This window comes from Delphinus delphis, chromosome 2 (assembly GCF_949987515.2).
Source record: "Delphinus delphis chromosome 2, mDelDel1.2, whole genome shotgun sequence".
NCBI lineage: Eukaryota > Metazoa > Chordata > Mammalia > Artiodactyla > Delphinidae > Delphinus > Delphinus delphis.
In genome coordinates this window covers 40088329-40104815 of record NC_082684.1, presented here as the reverse complement: position 1 = coordinate 40104815, position 16487 = coordinate 40088329, and the positions used below count along the sequence as shown (strand labels likewise).

Here is a 16487-nt window from a genome sequence, read left to right as displayed (position 1 = left end):
ACATTTCTCGTTAGGCAGATCTACTGGCAACAAATTTTCTCAATTTTATTTCTCTTTCATTTTTGAAGGATAATTTCACTGGGTACAGAATTCTAGGTTGGTGGTTCTTTTCTTTCAACAGTTTAAATATTTCACCCATCTTTTCTTGCTTGCATGGTCTCTGAAGAGAAATCCAATGTAATTCTTACCCTTCCTCCTCTATAGGTAAGGTATTTCCACTACAGCCCTCTGCCCCATGACTTCTTTCAAGATTTTCTCTTTTATTTTCTGCAGTTTGAATACTTTTTGATATTTTTCCTACTTGGTATTCTCTAAGCTTCCTGGATCTGTGGTTTAGTGTCTGTCATTAATTTTGGGTAACTATCAGCCATTATTTCTTCAAATATTTCTTTGTTCCTCTCTCTCTCTTCCCTCTCCAGTATTCCCATTACAGTTAGATTACATCTTTTGTAATTGTCCCACAGATCTTATTCTTTTCCATCTTTTTCATTAATTTGTTTTCTTTGCATTTCAGTTTTAGAAATTTGTATTGACATATCTTCAAGCTCATTCATTCTTTCCTCAGCTATGTCCAGTCTATTGATGAGCCCATCAAAAGCATTCTTTATTTCTGTTACATTGTTTTCAGTTTCTAGTATTTACTTTTGATTCTTCCTTAGAGTTTCCATATCTCTGTTTACTTTACTCATCTGTTCTTTCATGTTGTTCTTTTTCCATTAGCACCCATAGCATATTAATCACAGTTATTTTAAACTCCTGGTCTGATAATTACAAAATCTCTGCTATATCTGAGTCTGGTTCTAATGTTTGGTTTATCTCTTCAGATTATGTTTTTTGTCTCTTAGCATGTCTTCTAATTTTGTTGTTGAAAACCAGACATGGTATATTAGGTAAAAGGAACTTAGGTAGATAGGCTTTTACAATAAAGCTTTATGTTTGGCTGGTGAGGAGATAGGCTATGCTACTTTTTGCTGTAGTTGTGGTGTCTGAAGCTAAAATTTTCTCTAGTGTCCTTGTTTTTGTTTCTCTTATTGTTTTCGGATATCCCTAGTGATTCTTTAAATAGGGTCTGAGTCTTGCAGTTCTTTTAGCTCTAATCCCCTGTTATTACCCAGGAGCCTTACTGATGTGGTGGTATGGTATGGTAAGGTGTGGACGGAGGGAATGCGTTCTATAATCCTATGATTAGGGCTCAGCCTTTTTGTGAGCCTGTGTTGAGTATTTCCCTTCTCTCATGTTGAAAGCTAGAAGGGGCTGGAGTTGAGTGTTCCCTTTCCCTAAGGTAGGTTAGGCTCTGGTAAAATAGCTTCCCTTGAGGACAGATCTTGTTAAGAACAGAATGCTCTGAAAGTATTTCAAAAAGGTAATTTCTTCTCTAGCTGTGCAAAAAGCAAGAGATTTTCCTCAGACCTTCACAGTGATTATCTGTTAGGCTCCTGGAGTTGAAACTCAAGAAAGTTGTGGGGCCCCTCTAAGGCTGAACCCCCTTTGTAGTTTTTAACTCTCAAGCTGGTCCACACAGAGCCTCCAGCAGTTCCTCACTTGCAGTTTAAAGTGTTCCTACTGATATTGGCTCCAACTGTGATGTTGACTTCAGCTTCTGGCTTCCGCTCCTGGTAAACTGTGATCCTCTGGTGAGCTTTGATTCTCTATATCTGTCTATCTGTCCCTCCAGGTTTCAGGGCAGCAGTTTGCCCTGTGACCTCATTTCCCTGGTGGATCTAAGAAGAGTTGTTGGTTTTCAGTTTGTTAAGCTGTTTTTTTCTTATTGCAAGGATGGATTCTTCCAAGCTCTTTTTCAGAAACTGAAAATCCTTTGTAAATTTATGCTTAAAATGTCTATCATAACTGAAAAGTGCTAGTGGCAAAATTTCAGTCTATTCTTATTCTCCAGAAATTCAGACAAATATACATATTTATTTTCTGTTTTGATCCTTGAAAGAAAAAATAAAAGACTTTTAATGTCTATTATCTGCTAAGCACTTCCTTCCAAATGATATGCTTTTTTGTTGCTCTTATAATAGAATAGATCAAGATGGAGGAGAGGAGCACTAAGGATAGTAATGAATCAGGAATTACTTATCGGGCTTCCCTGGTGGTGCAGTGGTTGAGAGTCTGCCTGCTGATGCAGGGGACATGGGTTCGTGCCCCGGTCTGGGAAGATGCCACATGCTGTGGAGCGGCTGGGCCCGTGAGCCATGGCCGCTGAGCCTGCACGTCCGGAGCCTGTGCTCCGCAACGGGAGAGGCCGCAGCAGTGAGAGGCCCGCGCACCGCAAAGACAAGAATCACTTATTGACCACTAGGTCTTCTTATATAGTTTGATACATTCTAAATTATCTGAATCTGATGTGTTTCACTCTTTAAAAGGCTCAACGCTCTATGTTATTTAGTACTAATCTAGATTTCAAGTTTTACCCTGCCTCTTCCTGAGTCACTGCCTAACTTACTACTATAAATATGGGTTAAGGGTCAACTGAGTCATTCGCAGGTAATCTTTCAGCCTACTTAGAAAGTTCTGCAAAGTGGCTTGGAATGAAATTTGGACACTTACAAAGATTAGAAAATAATTAAGTAAGGTTGTTCGTTAAGGTTTATTCACATTATAATAACTTAAATGCATTTATTAATGGGTGTTTATAAAGAGGATAATTTAAAATTTTACCCCATAGAAAGTTTTGCTTTTTAGAATTCTGTTATTTAACAGGATTGATTGAATTAGGGAACACTATTTAGCTACTTTGTAATTATGTGAAAACAAGTTGAATATTACCGCTTTCCATGTTCATATGTGTGAGTATACACATATATATGTCTACATACACACATAAAATACCATATTTTATACATTCTTCTGAAAGCAAAATTGAACTTTGAGGCAAATGTAATGACTATTCAAAAATATCTTTTGCTGATCGGATTATCATTCCGCTTTAAACTTTTTTAAATGACTTAGATTTGGTATTACAAAAGGCTCACTTTTTGTTGTTGTTGTAATAAACACTATACACGTTAGCTATAATCACTGGCCAGAGAGAATTTCTCACCAGCATAATGAGAGGAAATGATTGAAGATCTCTGCAATCATGCTCATACACAAGAGTGGGAACATTATGGGCAGTTCCACAGTTGAAAACAGAGAATATATGTGAATTTATATGAACATAATTGGCATTCTTAGGAAGTTAAAACTGGCTGAACTGCTGTAGAAGCCCAAGTAATTATCACTAGCAGAGGCACAAATTTGGGGGTAATAATAATGATAAGAATAATGAAAACAAGACCACCAACAATACTAATGGCTAACATTTATTGATAGCTTACTATGTGCCAGGTATTGTTCTAAGTACTTTATATGTATTATCTCATTTAATCATGCCCAGATTCTATGGCATAGATATAAATTAGTAAACTGAAGCACAGAGAGGTTAAATGACTTGTTAGAAAGTGTCAGAGCCTGTACTCAAGCTCACTCTTGACTCTGGCATCAGTGTTCTTAACACTGAGTTTTCAGAATTTTAAATTAAAATGTTTTTAACTTACAGAATTATTCTTTCCACAATTAAAAAAAGAAAAACATGAATCATTATTTTTGGTCCTTTCCTTTTTTCAGGCATTTCCCATGTTACTTTTCAAGAAGACTTATCATTCAGTGTTGTAGATCTGGGGAAAAAAAAGTAGCATTAAGATCAATCTTTAACCATATCTCTGGATCTGCTGACCAGTTAAGAGGTGCTATGTGAATTGATTTTTGTCTTACCAGAGTTTAATGCTTATGCTACGTGGACCATTGTTTTTACATGACAATATAATTGAAATCTACTACAGATATCCACATTAATTTATAACCCAAAGCTAGATTGTAACAATATAACTAATAAGGCAAAGGTGAGAAGTAAAATAATCTAGTGCCAGCTAGAGATATGTGTGCAGTGCTTCTTTGTTTGGCTCAAAACACGTTTCTTTTTCATTTAAAAGACTGACAGGCTTGAAATGTACGCTTCAAAAGCCAAAAAGTGATTAAGTCTTATCCAGGAGCTTGCAAAGTCATGCTAGCAAACAGGCAATAGTGGCTGCCACCATATCGAGTTGAGGTCCCCTGCTCAGGTCTCGGTGCCGGTTTTGGAGTCTCCTTCCTCTTTCCTGTCTGCACAGTGAACTCACTTCAAGGTGGTAAGTCTCAATTCAAGGTGGTAAATCGTCTTCCCCTTTTTCTAAATCCACCTAAGATTATTTTCCACTCTTTGAAAAGTACCAAGAAAATAAATGTCAACCTAAAACCATTTTTCCTGCTCTTTTTTTCTTTTTTTCTGAAATTCGGGCTTATACTCTTTTATTAAAGTCACATATCTATTTGTAATGCTTAAAATAATTTCAGATTTTAAGAGTTCCTGCTACCTTAACTACTTCCCTTGAGAGGTTTACAGCAAGAAGAGTTTATTTTATATTTTTATTCGTATTTACGCAGTAATCAAACTTCATCACTGAGAAACTTAGGGGACAAAGAGAGTACCCTAGTGTTCTATGGCAAAGGCTGCGGTCGGTGACATGGCCCATGGTTGGGTAACCTGGCAAGAAAGACCCCACCGTAACACAGCTGAGCAAAGGGACCAAGGGTTTGCTGCCACGAAGCGAAAAGTCTGCTTTTTTAAACTGAGACTTGGCAGAGCGCGCGGCAACCCTGCACAGCACAGCTGCCGGAGAAAAAGACAGCGGGAGACTTGCTGCTCCGAAATCAGGAAGTGTGATGCAGGCTTGGGACCCAAAAACCGAAATCCCTTCTCAGCAGCGCCTCCCAAAGCCAGCCAGTGCTTTCCCTAGGAGAAGGCGCAGAGTCCCCAGACCCAGGCTGGCCGCACCCCCATCTCCTTTCTCTTTCCTCCGCAGCGGCACACAGACGAGCACGTGAGCTCGGCAGCTCGTCCCAGCTGTGCCTCAGCTGACCGCCTCCTGATTGGCTGAGACAGACGTGGGCTGGGGTGGGGACTGGCCGCCTGCGTCGCTTGCCATTGGCTCTCAGGGAACCCGCCTCCCCCTCAGGTGAGGCGGGCTTGCGTGTGCGCGCCCTGTGCTCCGCGGGCGGGCGCGCCCCCGACACTCCCTCCCACCCCCCGCGCGATCGCGCGCCCCCCCCCGCGCGCCTCCGCCTTTGCCCGCCCCCTGCCGCTGCCTCAGCTCCTCAGTGCACAGAACCGCCTCGTCTGAGGGGACGCGAGGATCGCCCTCGCTGCTGCTTTCGCCAGTGCGTTGGGCCGGGCCCTGACAAACTGCCCCAGGGGAGGCTCTTCGGAGCCGGACCTGGACCCCTGCGATAGCCGCCTGCTCTCCCGCCTCTGGTCTCACGAAGGGTTTCCCGCCTCGCACCCCCCACCTCTGGACGTGCCTTTCCTCCCCTCCTCGCGTGTGGAGGGAGCCAGCGCTTAGGCCGGAGCGAGCCTGGGGGCCGCGGGCAGTGAAGGCATCGCGGTGACCGATTCGCCATGGAGGGCGCCGGCGGCGCGAACGACAAGAAAAAGTAAGCCCACTACCCCAGCCGGCCGCGTTCTCCGCCGGCCCTCCCGCCTGCCCGCCCGCCGCCGGGGGCTCGCTGGCCGGCCTCCGCGTTCCGGGGGGCCGCCTTTTTGTTCCTGCCTCTCTCCCCTCCCCTCTCTCTCCCCCAGCCTCGCCGGCCGGCCTCCCCCACTGTCCACGTCGCCATCTTGTCGTGGGGGGTGGGAGACGCGTCGAAAGTGCTTTCAGGGGCCGGGGGCTGGGGGCTGGGCCCTGCTCGCCACCCCTCCCGGCCGCCCGGGCCTCGCACCGCCCTCCTTACCCGCCTCAAACCCCCAGCCTGCCCCGTGCCCCACTCCGGGTGGACTTCCCCGAGCCTGAAAACCCCGGGAAGAGAAATGAGCCGCAGCTCAGTCGCCGCCGCTTGCACCCGAGCTTCCGCTCCTTCCCGCCCCCATCCTCTCAGGTTCCATTGAAAACTCGGCCCCGGGGCGGCCCCTGCACGCAGGTCCTGGCTTCCCTGTGGGCTCGGGGCCCTGGGTTTCCGACCCAGGGACTCGCGTGGTTGGATGAGCTTGCCCCGCGGTTGTCCGGCTAGGCGTGTGTCTTTGCCTTTGTGCATTAGGGATTTGCCGTGATGGCCTGGGATGCTAACTTTTTAGTTTGCACGTGCAGGTTTGGTTTGGTTTGGTTTGGTGTGGTTTTAATCGCCTTGAAAAACTTGCCTAGAGCGAGAGTCGGAGTAACGGGAATTTAGGGGAATGGCAACATTTTAATGAGAACATAAGAATTGGATACTTTCTGTCACCTGTCAAGAGAGCCCAGACTTTATAAGTGAATTATATGCTTCATTTATTCTTGGAAATATTTTAGTGAAAACGTAGCGGCTGGCTAAATTCAGGCAGACACTTTTAATGAGATTGAAAGAAAAGTATATGATCAGAGCAATTGAAATGCTGCAGTAAAATGTTGCAAAGTTTTTGGACAGACCTGCCTCATTTTCCTGGAATTGAAGTATATTAAGATATACCCGAAGTAAATAATCATCCTGTTAGGACTTAATGCAAGTTTTAAAAACACGTTGAATTTTGAGTCTTAAGTGGTACATTATAGGATTAAGAATTGTGAGTCCAACCAGTGGAATTAAGTGACCCACCTCCACTCCCACCTTTTGGTCCACTCTGGTATTTTAACCTTTGAGGAAATTATTTTAAGGAATTGAAGATTTATGGTAAGAGTTCTGGTTAGTAGGCTGGCTTTACTGTTAAGTCCTCCCACTCGTCTGGGAGAGATTAACTGCCCTAATCAGCATCAGCAGAAGATAAACTTGTTTATGTTCTTGCTATTTTGTGGATTCCTTTTTGGTCTTTATCTAATGGAATGATAAGTTTGCAGTTTGTATACACCAGAGGAAGCACGTATTAAATTCAAAAAGTGAGAAAACAGGTCTAGATTTCCATTCCAAGGGTTGCCAGGAATTAATTGCAATTAATTTTGTAGAAGTGATTACAAGGTTTTTGATGAAATGATGAGGCTGCTATATTGTAAACCTAAGGCATATCATCTCTATGTATTGCCAATATTCTGTCCTTATATGCTGAATCATATTTAATATTGTGCATGAAGTTATGCACCAGTCACTCCCTTTTTGTATGCAGTGTTCTACTTATTTCTCCTTTGCAGTTCATCAGTTGAGAGGAGCATAAGCAGCTTTAATATAAATGAGTTAATTAGCTACTGTGCTTCACTCCCAAGTCTAAACTAGTTCTTAGATTTTCCTCAGTCACATTTGTTATTTTCAAAATATTCTCATTTGAAAATTTAGCAAACTTGGATCAGATTTAATGTTTCTTAATACAGAGGTTCTTAAAACTGAAAAATTAAGTTAAACAATAAATGGTAGCTACTCAACAACTTTTAGATGTTGTTTGTTAAAGATGTCTGTTTTTTTATCCTTTTCTAACTAATAATTTTAAAACTTTTTGAAAAGATAACTGAAAGATTGAGGGGCAGAGATTTTTCTCCTTAGAATTTTTCCATTTCAAGTGAGCCTGTAGAGTGCAGGTGGGGAGACAAATTTGTCATTTTTAAAGGAGGGTTAGGAAATTCAAAAGCTGAAGGATTGGAAAAAATCAGAACAGAGGTTGGGTATAGTTATAATAGATTTAACATAGGGAATTTCATGTTGATTCCTTAATAGTAGGGATTGGACTTAATTAATAGCACATTAATGTTGATTTTTAGATTTCAGTGGAATGTCAAGAGGTTCATTGTTCGCTTTCAAGTTTCAGGCCAGACTCCTTCAGTGTTTTCCGAAACATAGTTATTGGATCATTAAAATCTCAGAGAATGGACTTTCCTTAACTTCCTTCTTTAACTTTGGTCATTAAAAATCAAGAAGCTCTCATTTACTAGTAAACTTTTTTCTTGTTACAATTTTACTTTGATTTCCTCTTGAAACTCTTGAAGAGGTTGCCTGGTGGTTAAGAGCATAGGATTTGAACCTGACACCTCTGAGTCTAGCCTTTTCACTTGTTAGCTTTGTGAGCTTGGGCAAGTTACTGAATGCTTGTGAGCCTATTTCCTCCTTTTGAAATGATGATAATAATAGCAACCATCTTAGTGGTTATTATGAAGATTAAATGTGATAATGCCTAGTGCTTGGTTTAGGAGTCTTGGTAACATTATATACTTGAAAATAGGTGTTACCTGTTAAAGTTTTAGTTTAAACTTCCACAACACTTTAAAACTCTTTTTTGCAAGTCCTTCCAAATGTTGCTTTGTGTTAGTTCTCCTTCTCCCCACTTTCTTTTCTATATCTCCTAAAAATGAAAAGACTGTCATTGGATCCATAACTTTAAAGGGGATTCTTTTCAGTTAAAACAGTATATCCCTGGATTATGTTGGCATCTAGCGTCAATTATTCTTGAGCATCTGATCTACTGTCTACCTTAGGCCCCCTTTTTTACATTTCCTTACTCCCTTGTTTCCTCCCCAAACAGGCTACTAAAAATTTCCTCTGGACTTTAGAGACTAGAGTCATAAACACATATACTAGTCAGACAGTTCATTTCAGCAGGGTATGTGCAAGGCACTGCAGTCTTAGGAATGGCAGTAACTTAAAACATTTTTATTTTGTCTTGATGCCACAGTTTGGAGTAGAAAATTTTATAAATATTAATCTTTGCTAAATATGATGACTTGATAAAATACTTGTGGTAAAACATATGAGCCTACATAGTAGAAAAACTGTACTTTACTTATGAATTTCTCCAGAGGTAAGATCTTAGGCTTTTATCTCAAGGCAAGGCTTCAAGCCTGTACGGTTTGTCTGATTTTTGTAGCTTGATTTGTATAAAATTTATATTAGTGCACTCTTCCATGTGTATGTGTTTACTGAATTATCATGTTGTTTTAGATTATGTGTGGTAGTTTATTCCTGCGGTCCACTGCAAAGCATTTTGTGCAGTTTAGATAACATCCAGTCTTTCTACCTATTGACTTCCATTGTCTTTGCAGCTCTAATGGTGTTTGGGCTCAAGGTAAAGATTTTATGGTTACATTCTATTGTTTTATGTTAGGAATGGTGTATAGGAGGCTGAGGAGGATTAGTCTCGACTGATTTTTTTTCAGAAGAACTCATAATAGTTTACTGTGTTTGGTGGTGAAATAAAAAACTTACCATGCATGGATGTTAAAGATTTGGGTTAGATTACTGTGCTTATTTATAGACATGTTCTCTTAAAATATAATTTTAAAAAATTTACATATTTAAAATACTATATTCTTTTCTTGTCTGAGATGGTTAACATAGGTCTGTTTTTCAAGTAGGAGAAAATAATCTGACTTAAATGTGTTGTTGGATTAGTTTTCTATTAAGATATTGATTTTAATTCATAAGAAGAATGCTCTTTTTTCTTGTTTCTTTCTCTTTTTTTTTTTTCAACATTGGGACTAATTATCCAGTTGGTGGATTTTACCCAGCCTTCTGCTATTTGTGATGTATGTATGTATGTATGATATATGTGTTGTGTATGTTTCTGCTTAACTAGAGGGTTCGAAAAAGAATTTGAAACTAAGACGAGCCAATCTTCTTGTTGCTCAGTATTTTCGGTGAAAGTATAGTGATAATTTTTAAATCTACTATAGGCCTTGGAATTTTAAAGATAATTGTATCCGTGTGTCTTGGCGCATCAAAAATTAACTATTTTGTATGTGCATTGAGTTTTATATTAAAACTTGTATTTTCTGCAGTAAAAAGTAATAAACCCATATCTGTTTGCCAGACATGACCCTTTTAGGAAAATATAATGTATAAAATCTAAATCTATAAAAACAAACTTTAATGATTACCTCATGACTTTTTTTTCCTCCATAGCTTTTGAAGTGATTGTAGGGTTTTTTTAAGTTGTGGTTTTAAAAAACAACATATTTCCCATCTTAACTATTAATAACTGTACAGCTCAGTAGTGTTAATTCACATTGTTGTGTAATCAATCTCCAGAGCTTTTTCACCTTGTAAATTTGAAACTCTGTAACTATTAAACAACTACCTCCAATTTACCCCTCTCCCTACGCCGCCCCCCCCCCCCCCCCCGCCGGCAACTGTCATTCTACTTTGTTTCTATGAGTTTGACTACTAAATACCTCATATAATTAGAATCATACAATTTTTGTCTTTCTGTGACTGGTTTATTTCACTTAGTATAATGTCCTCAAGATTCACCCATGTTGTAGCATATGTGAAAATTTTCTGCCTTTTTAAGGCTGAATAATGTGTATTAGATTTTATTTATCCATTCATCTTTCGATGGACACTTAGGTTGTGTTGACAAAAATAATCAATAGACAATCTATAATAGAAATAGGAAAGGGTTTTCTTTGAACCGAACTGAGGACTATAGCCCAGAAGACAGCCTCCCAGATTACTCTGAGAAACTGCTCTGGAGAAGCATGGTTTTAGCATAGTTTTATGACTTGTCAGAACAAAAAACATCAAAAACAAGTCAGAGATACATTCCTTCAAGGTTTCAAAAAAAAGCAGATCAGCAAGTACACAGCGAGTATGGCCTTGGCACCTGGGATGGGAGTCTTATCATCGAAGGAGTACCAGCTTTGGCGTCCCAGAAAGGGAGGCATTTAATCTTTATTTTTAACATGGACATTCTTTACTTCTGGTCAGTGTGCCCTTTTCTGTAATAATTAAAGCAGATGTACAGTGTATATTTGGTAGGCCACAGTCTGTTCTAGTTAGCATAAAATTCAAGTTAACTTATGTATAAGCCAGAATGATTTCCCCACACCTCAACATGTGAACATTTCTTTTGTCAGTTGCTTCCATTTGTTGACTATTGTGAATAGTGATTCTATGAACATGGGTATGCAAATATCTCGTTGAGATCTTGCTTTCACTTATTTTGGATGTATACCCAGAAGTGGATTGCTGAATCATATGGTAACTTAATTTTTTAAGGAACTGCCCATACTGTTTTCCATAGTGGCTGCACCATTTTACATTTCCACCAACGGTGCACACGGGTTCCTATTTCTCCACATCCTTCCCAACACTTGTTATTTTCTGTTTTTATGGTAGTAGGTATCATAATAGATTTGTTGAAGTGGTTGTGTTTTTAAGGGTTAGTTTGTGAATAATTAAACTTAAAACTAACAGCAGAGAACAGTTGCCACTGGAAGCTTTATCAGAAGTGAGATTAAGCAACTCTAAAATGAGAATTAAGTTTTTCTAGTGACTTAGAAAGATTTGATGTGCCAGTACTTCTTCAGAAAAATACTTACTGTTTAAAATGGTCTCTACCTGTTCTATTGTTGATAAAGTCCCATTTCATTAGTAACTTTGTTTTAAAGAACTTAAAACTATAATTGAAATGACTTATTTTTATAAAATAACTGTTCCCAAGATGTTATCTTTTAGTTGTTCTGGTGATCTCACCTGTTATTTATGCGTGTCCTCATTTAAAAATTTCACTTGGTTATAATATTAAACATAAAGATTATTTCCAAGTATGATTTTCAAAATTTATTGTTTTGTAAATGGGACAAAAATTAGTGATGGAACATAACTTACCGTAGTTCTTGTAGTTCTGCCAGTTGTTTTGAAAGTCACAATGTATTTAAAGTGTCTCCTAGCTTATATTGCAGTTTTCACTCATTAGTGACAGTTCCCTGTGCTTCTCCACTTTTCCTAATAGTTTGTGAGAATTTCTTTTTCCAACTGAATAATAGTATGGTAAAAATAAACAAGGTTTAAAGGCAGAACATTTAAGTCTTTGAGTTGGAATATATTTCTATTCTTATATATAGATCTTTTCTCATGATTTCAGATGCTAAGCAAATTTATTTAAAGTGACCCCTTCCCCTTTTTTCAGTTATAAAATTGAAACATGTTTCAATGAGCAAGATCACAAATAGACTGAATTTGAAACTTGTGATGGAGAAGAGATTACTGGCATACAGTGACCTCCTAAGTATTTGAATGAATAAATGAACAAAATGAAAGGATAACTGAATGAACAAAGAAAGCAGAGGACGATTTTAAGATTTTTAAAAGGATTTTTTGGAAGTCGTTATTGCTCTTCTATGTTGCACTTTTGATAGGAATTTTTCTTATGCTGGGGCATCTCTTGTGCTACTTTAGAACTTTCTTGAATCTCGAATTGTAATTTTTCATCACTTAAAAACATTTATAGTATCTATTAAAACCAGGTCAGAAAACACTTTTGTTAATAAATATAGCTAGGTAACATGTACTGGCCTTGAAAAGATCTCAATACCCTATTTTAAGGTATGTTAAAGGTTAGTGCCTGCCAATTCTATGTACTTAGAACACTGAGTAAAAAGTTTACTAAGAGGCGTGTATGGCTGGGGAAAATCAGCTAGGCAAATGTGGAAAATATCTTTACCCTTGTTTCATCTTTAGCAAACATTTCTTAAATTTACTCTAAACTTCCAGAAAGTTTAGACCAGTTTACATTCTCTAGCAGTATTTGAGAGTGCCCTTTTCTTGTACTTTATCATCATTAAAGTTTGTTTTTAATATGAAACACTGGCAGTTTGTAAGTGTATTAGGATTCTTTTTATTGCAAGTGATGAAACACAGCTCAAACTAGTTTGGGGGGTGTGGGCTGGGAGGCTGTTACTAGCTCACACAATCTAGCTTTGGTTTAAGGGACAGTTAGATCCAGAGTCTTAAGTGATGTCCTTAAAGTGTAATCTCAGGCTTTCTCTTGAATATTACTTGGTTTATATTTTGCTTGATTTGCATGTTGGCCTCATTCTGCCATTGACAAGCTATTAATATGGTATGAATTATGGCCACTAAGCATTCCCATGTCTGCATGCATACAGTTTGTGATGATAAAAAAAAAAAGAAACTCCCTCTGTCTTCTAGTATCCACATATCAGTCTCTTGGATGAATGCCCGTTTCCCTGCTTGGACTATTCATTTTTAAATGTCAATGGGGTTCCCTTATTACATGAGTCAAATGTCTTTTTGTAGATTATTTGATTGTCTTGATGTAGATTATTATCTCCTTATACAGGACTCTTGATCAATGCTGGGCTATAGGTTTTTGTTGCAAATCACCAGAATTCATATTCTGCAGAGTTCTCTATCAAATCTAGTTGGTCTACAATTGTTCTTGCTTTGGGAAAGCTTAAAATCTCTTCTCTGGACTAAGGCTTTCATTTCTTTAAGAAAGATGTAGTAATGAATGACTGATGGCTAAGAGGTTTGGCTCTAGAGGCTGGCTGCTTACTTTTCCACTTTAGCTGTGTAATCTTGCACAAGTTGCTTTACCTCTTTAGGTCTCACTTTGTTCATCCGTAAATTAGGGTAAGGGTAATTGCCTTATAGTATTGTTGTGAGGACAAAAGAGATATTAACCCATGTGGAACACTCATAACAATTCTTGGCACAAAGTGAGGGCTTAATAAACTAGAAACCAATTATATCCATATTATTATTATATTTATTAAGTTGTTTTCAGAAGAGTTTCACTCCCTTTAAGTCTCATGGTATTATTTAGAATCCTTCAAACCTTCTTTAGGACAGTCTGACAAAGGCTGATGTCCTTTTGAGCCAAACCATCAGTGAACTTATAATAGTAGTAGAATAGTTGGTGGTGCTTTTCCTCTACATTGCTATTTTTCCATGAATGTCTGGCCTTTGAAAATTAAGTGAAGATACTTGTTTTTTTGTGTAGACAGGTTATTCTAAAATAATCATTTTCTACAGTGATAATAGTAAAGGAAGAAGAATATTCTCAAGGGTATTTGTGTGGCTGTTACAGGATGGGAAATTAAGAAAGCCTACTTTTCCATGCTCTTTTGATGTCAGAACGTCATTAAATGTCTATTTAGTCTGTTTGCAGAGGAGAGTTGGAAATTGCCTACCTTTGCAGGTAACATAGCTAAAATGTTTAAATGAGTTATGTGTCAAATCAATAGAACCTTCATTGTGAGTGGAGGAAGGGATATTTTCTTGGATAATATGAAGAAGTTGATTTATCTCAATGATTCAAAAATTTTTTTCAACCCTAGACCACTACTCTAGCACCTAACCACCATGGCCTGTAACATATTATTGCACATTCATTTATTCAGCAGATATTTGTGCATCTAATTTGTCAGGCAGAGCAGTGAATTGTTGATGGCTCAGGCCATAGTTGAACATTCAGTTTTTGGTGTTAATTGATTCATCCATTATGTGTTCCATGTTTTATTTTTTAGTACAGTGTGATTTAAGTTTGAGGTTATTGCAAAATAATTGACTTTAGGATTGAATTTTTTTTATTTGTTTTATTATTTATTTTAATATCAGCCATCACAGGAGTATCTTCTATAATTGTGTTTACAAATTTGCCAGTCTGCTGTGAGAATTTTCTTAGACACACACAAAAAGCACTCTCACATTTTTGCAGCTTTAAATGTTAGAAAGTTCTTTATCCCAGCATTTCTCAACCCTGACTACTGTTTAGATCTCTTCTGGAGCAAAGTAATCCTTGTGAACCTTTGAGATGTGCCCAGTGACCTCAATCTGTGTGTACCATGTTTAAAAATGTAACCCTGTTCCTTTTAGTGATCATTTGGTACCAATTTGATCATAAACAAATGCAACTTCAAACACAGAACGTTTCTAACAATGATAGAGATCTATATAGAGATCTTCTAGATGATCCATAACATGCTTTTTTCCTTTTCTTTTTCTTACATTGCCACCAAAATGAGAATAAGATTTAAAAATTCTTATAGCTTACCTTCAGCACTGCTTAACTCTATTGAGCAAACCCTGCCATGTTGTAACTCCCACTTATTACTCTCTGGAATTGCATAAATTATGAAATCTGCCTTCTGTGTGACATCCTTTTCAAATATCTGAAGGTAGTTATCATGTCTCTTCCTTCTATTCCTAAGTAAAAACATCCTAAATTTCTTTAATCTTTTAATTTAAATTTAAAAATTATATGTTAAGCATCTGATGTGTGGAAAGGCATCAGCCGTATTAAATACAGAGGCATCATTCCTAGGTGGAATCTGAGAGCTGCCACTTAATAATAGTATTACTTATCCTCTTTTTATAGACAAAGAAACGGGATCAGAGGGTTAGTTGAAATTTTAGTTGGTAACATTGGATAGGATGGATTGGTGTAGGTGGAAAATCAAGACATTTGCTTCAGAAGAGCTTCTCTTTTGTCATCGTTTCCAGAAACTTCATCATGGTCACGGCTTAGAACTAAACAGGAAAAATCTTCAGGGTGTGATTTCTGTGTGTATACCTTCATTCCATGTGATTTTTTTCCTACTATATAAGAAAGAACTTGATTATTATAACTTACGTATCGTTATATTTAAGCAAATAATTAAGGATACATTTTTCTGAATATACACATGCATAAAGTTTAATGTCACTGACCTTGATTTCCAGTCTCAGTTCTACTACTATCGGAAAGCATATGATAAGGGAAACAGAAAGGCATTTACAAGCTGAGAGGGAGGTAAATGCTAAGGGAGAAGGGTAATAGCGTAGGTGACGTGATTTCGGGAAAGCCATTAACACACAGCTGTTACTCACGGACAGTGAGTCTCAATCCTTTGATGTTTGTGGCATTCATAAAGAGTTTAAAAGGTGATTTATAAAAAATTATTACAGAGAATTGAAAAAACGTCGCACCATTATCACATTTTTCATTTGGTCATCTTTAAAGCCTAATTATGCTCTGATCTTTTTGAGGAAAATTATGGTTTTTACTAAGCACATACTTTATTACTGGCTTGTCATTGAGTGGTACCTCTAGCTTCTTATTCCCAGCAGTTGTACTTCGTTCTACATAGTATTGCCCAATCCACTCAGTTCAGTGTTCTGCCTGACAAACACAGTTATCATGGTATGTGTAGGTAGCTGCAGCTACAAATAAATTTTTCTGTTTTCAGATTTGCTGGCTAACCTGTTAAACTTCTGCTATAAGATCTGCTGATGGTTCCCAAATTTCTGTGGCTTAAGAATCACCTGGGTGTTTAATTAATATAAGGGTTCCCAGGTACCCATCCGCAGAGGTTCTGATTCGGTAAATTTAGGATGGGACTCAGGAATGTGTAAACTTCACAAGCACCTATAAATGAAACACAAACCTTGAACAGCTAGGATTGCTCATCAGAATCACCTGGAAGATTCTTTTTTATTTTTACTTTTTAATTGGACTTCGTCTATTTTTTTCTTCCAGTTTTCTTGAGATATAATTCACGTAAAGCACTGTATAAGTTTAAGGTGGACAGCATAATGATTTGACTTATATACATCATGTAATGATTACCACAATAAGTTTATGGAACATCCATCATTTCACATACATACAAAATTTTTTAAAAAGTTTTTTCTTCTGATGAGAATGCTTAGGATTTACTCTCTTACAAACTTTCATATATAACATACAGCAGTGCCAATTTATTAATCATGTTGTACACAGAAGACTATTTTAAACT

General features: G+C 38.0%; 1 protein-coding gene and 1 long non-coding RNA gene across 4 annotated transcripts in view; one reads left to right on the top strand and one right to left on the bottom strand.

The window, feature by feature from the left end:
- Positions 1 to 5171: 5171 nt before the first annotated feature.
- The window catches only part of HIF1A (hypoxia inducible factor 1 subunit alpha), a 41433-nt gene continuing 30117 nt past the window's right edge, over positions 5172 to 16487 (top strand). For both annotated transcript variants that reach the window (XM_060004440.1, XM_060004441.1), the window contains exon 1: positions 5172 to 5514. In XM_060004440.1, coding sequence (XP_059860423.1) covers positions 5480 to 5514 — 35 coding nt within the window. In that variant the 5' untranslated portion in view covers positions 5172 to 5479. The remainder of the gene's footprint in view (positions 5515 to 16487) is intronic.
- Positions 14500 to 16487, bottom strand: part of LOC132420219 (uncharacterized) — a 35263-nt gene continuing 33275 nt past the window's right edge. For both annotated transcript variants that reach the window (XR_009518330.1, XR_009518331.1), the window contains exon 3: positions 14500 to 15309. This is a non-coding gene — a long non-coding RNA (uncharacterized lncRNA). The remainder of the gene's footprint in view (positions 15310 to 16487) is intronic.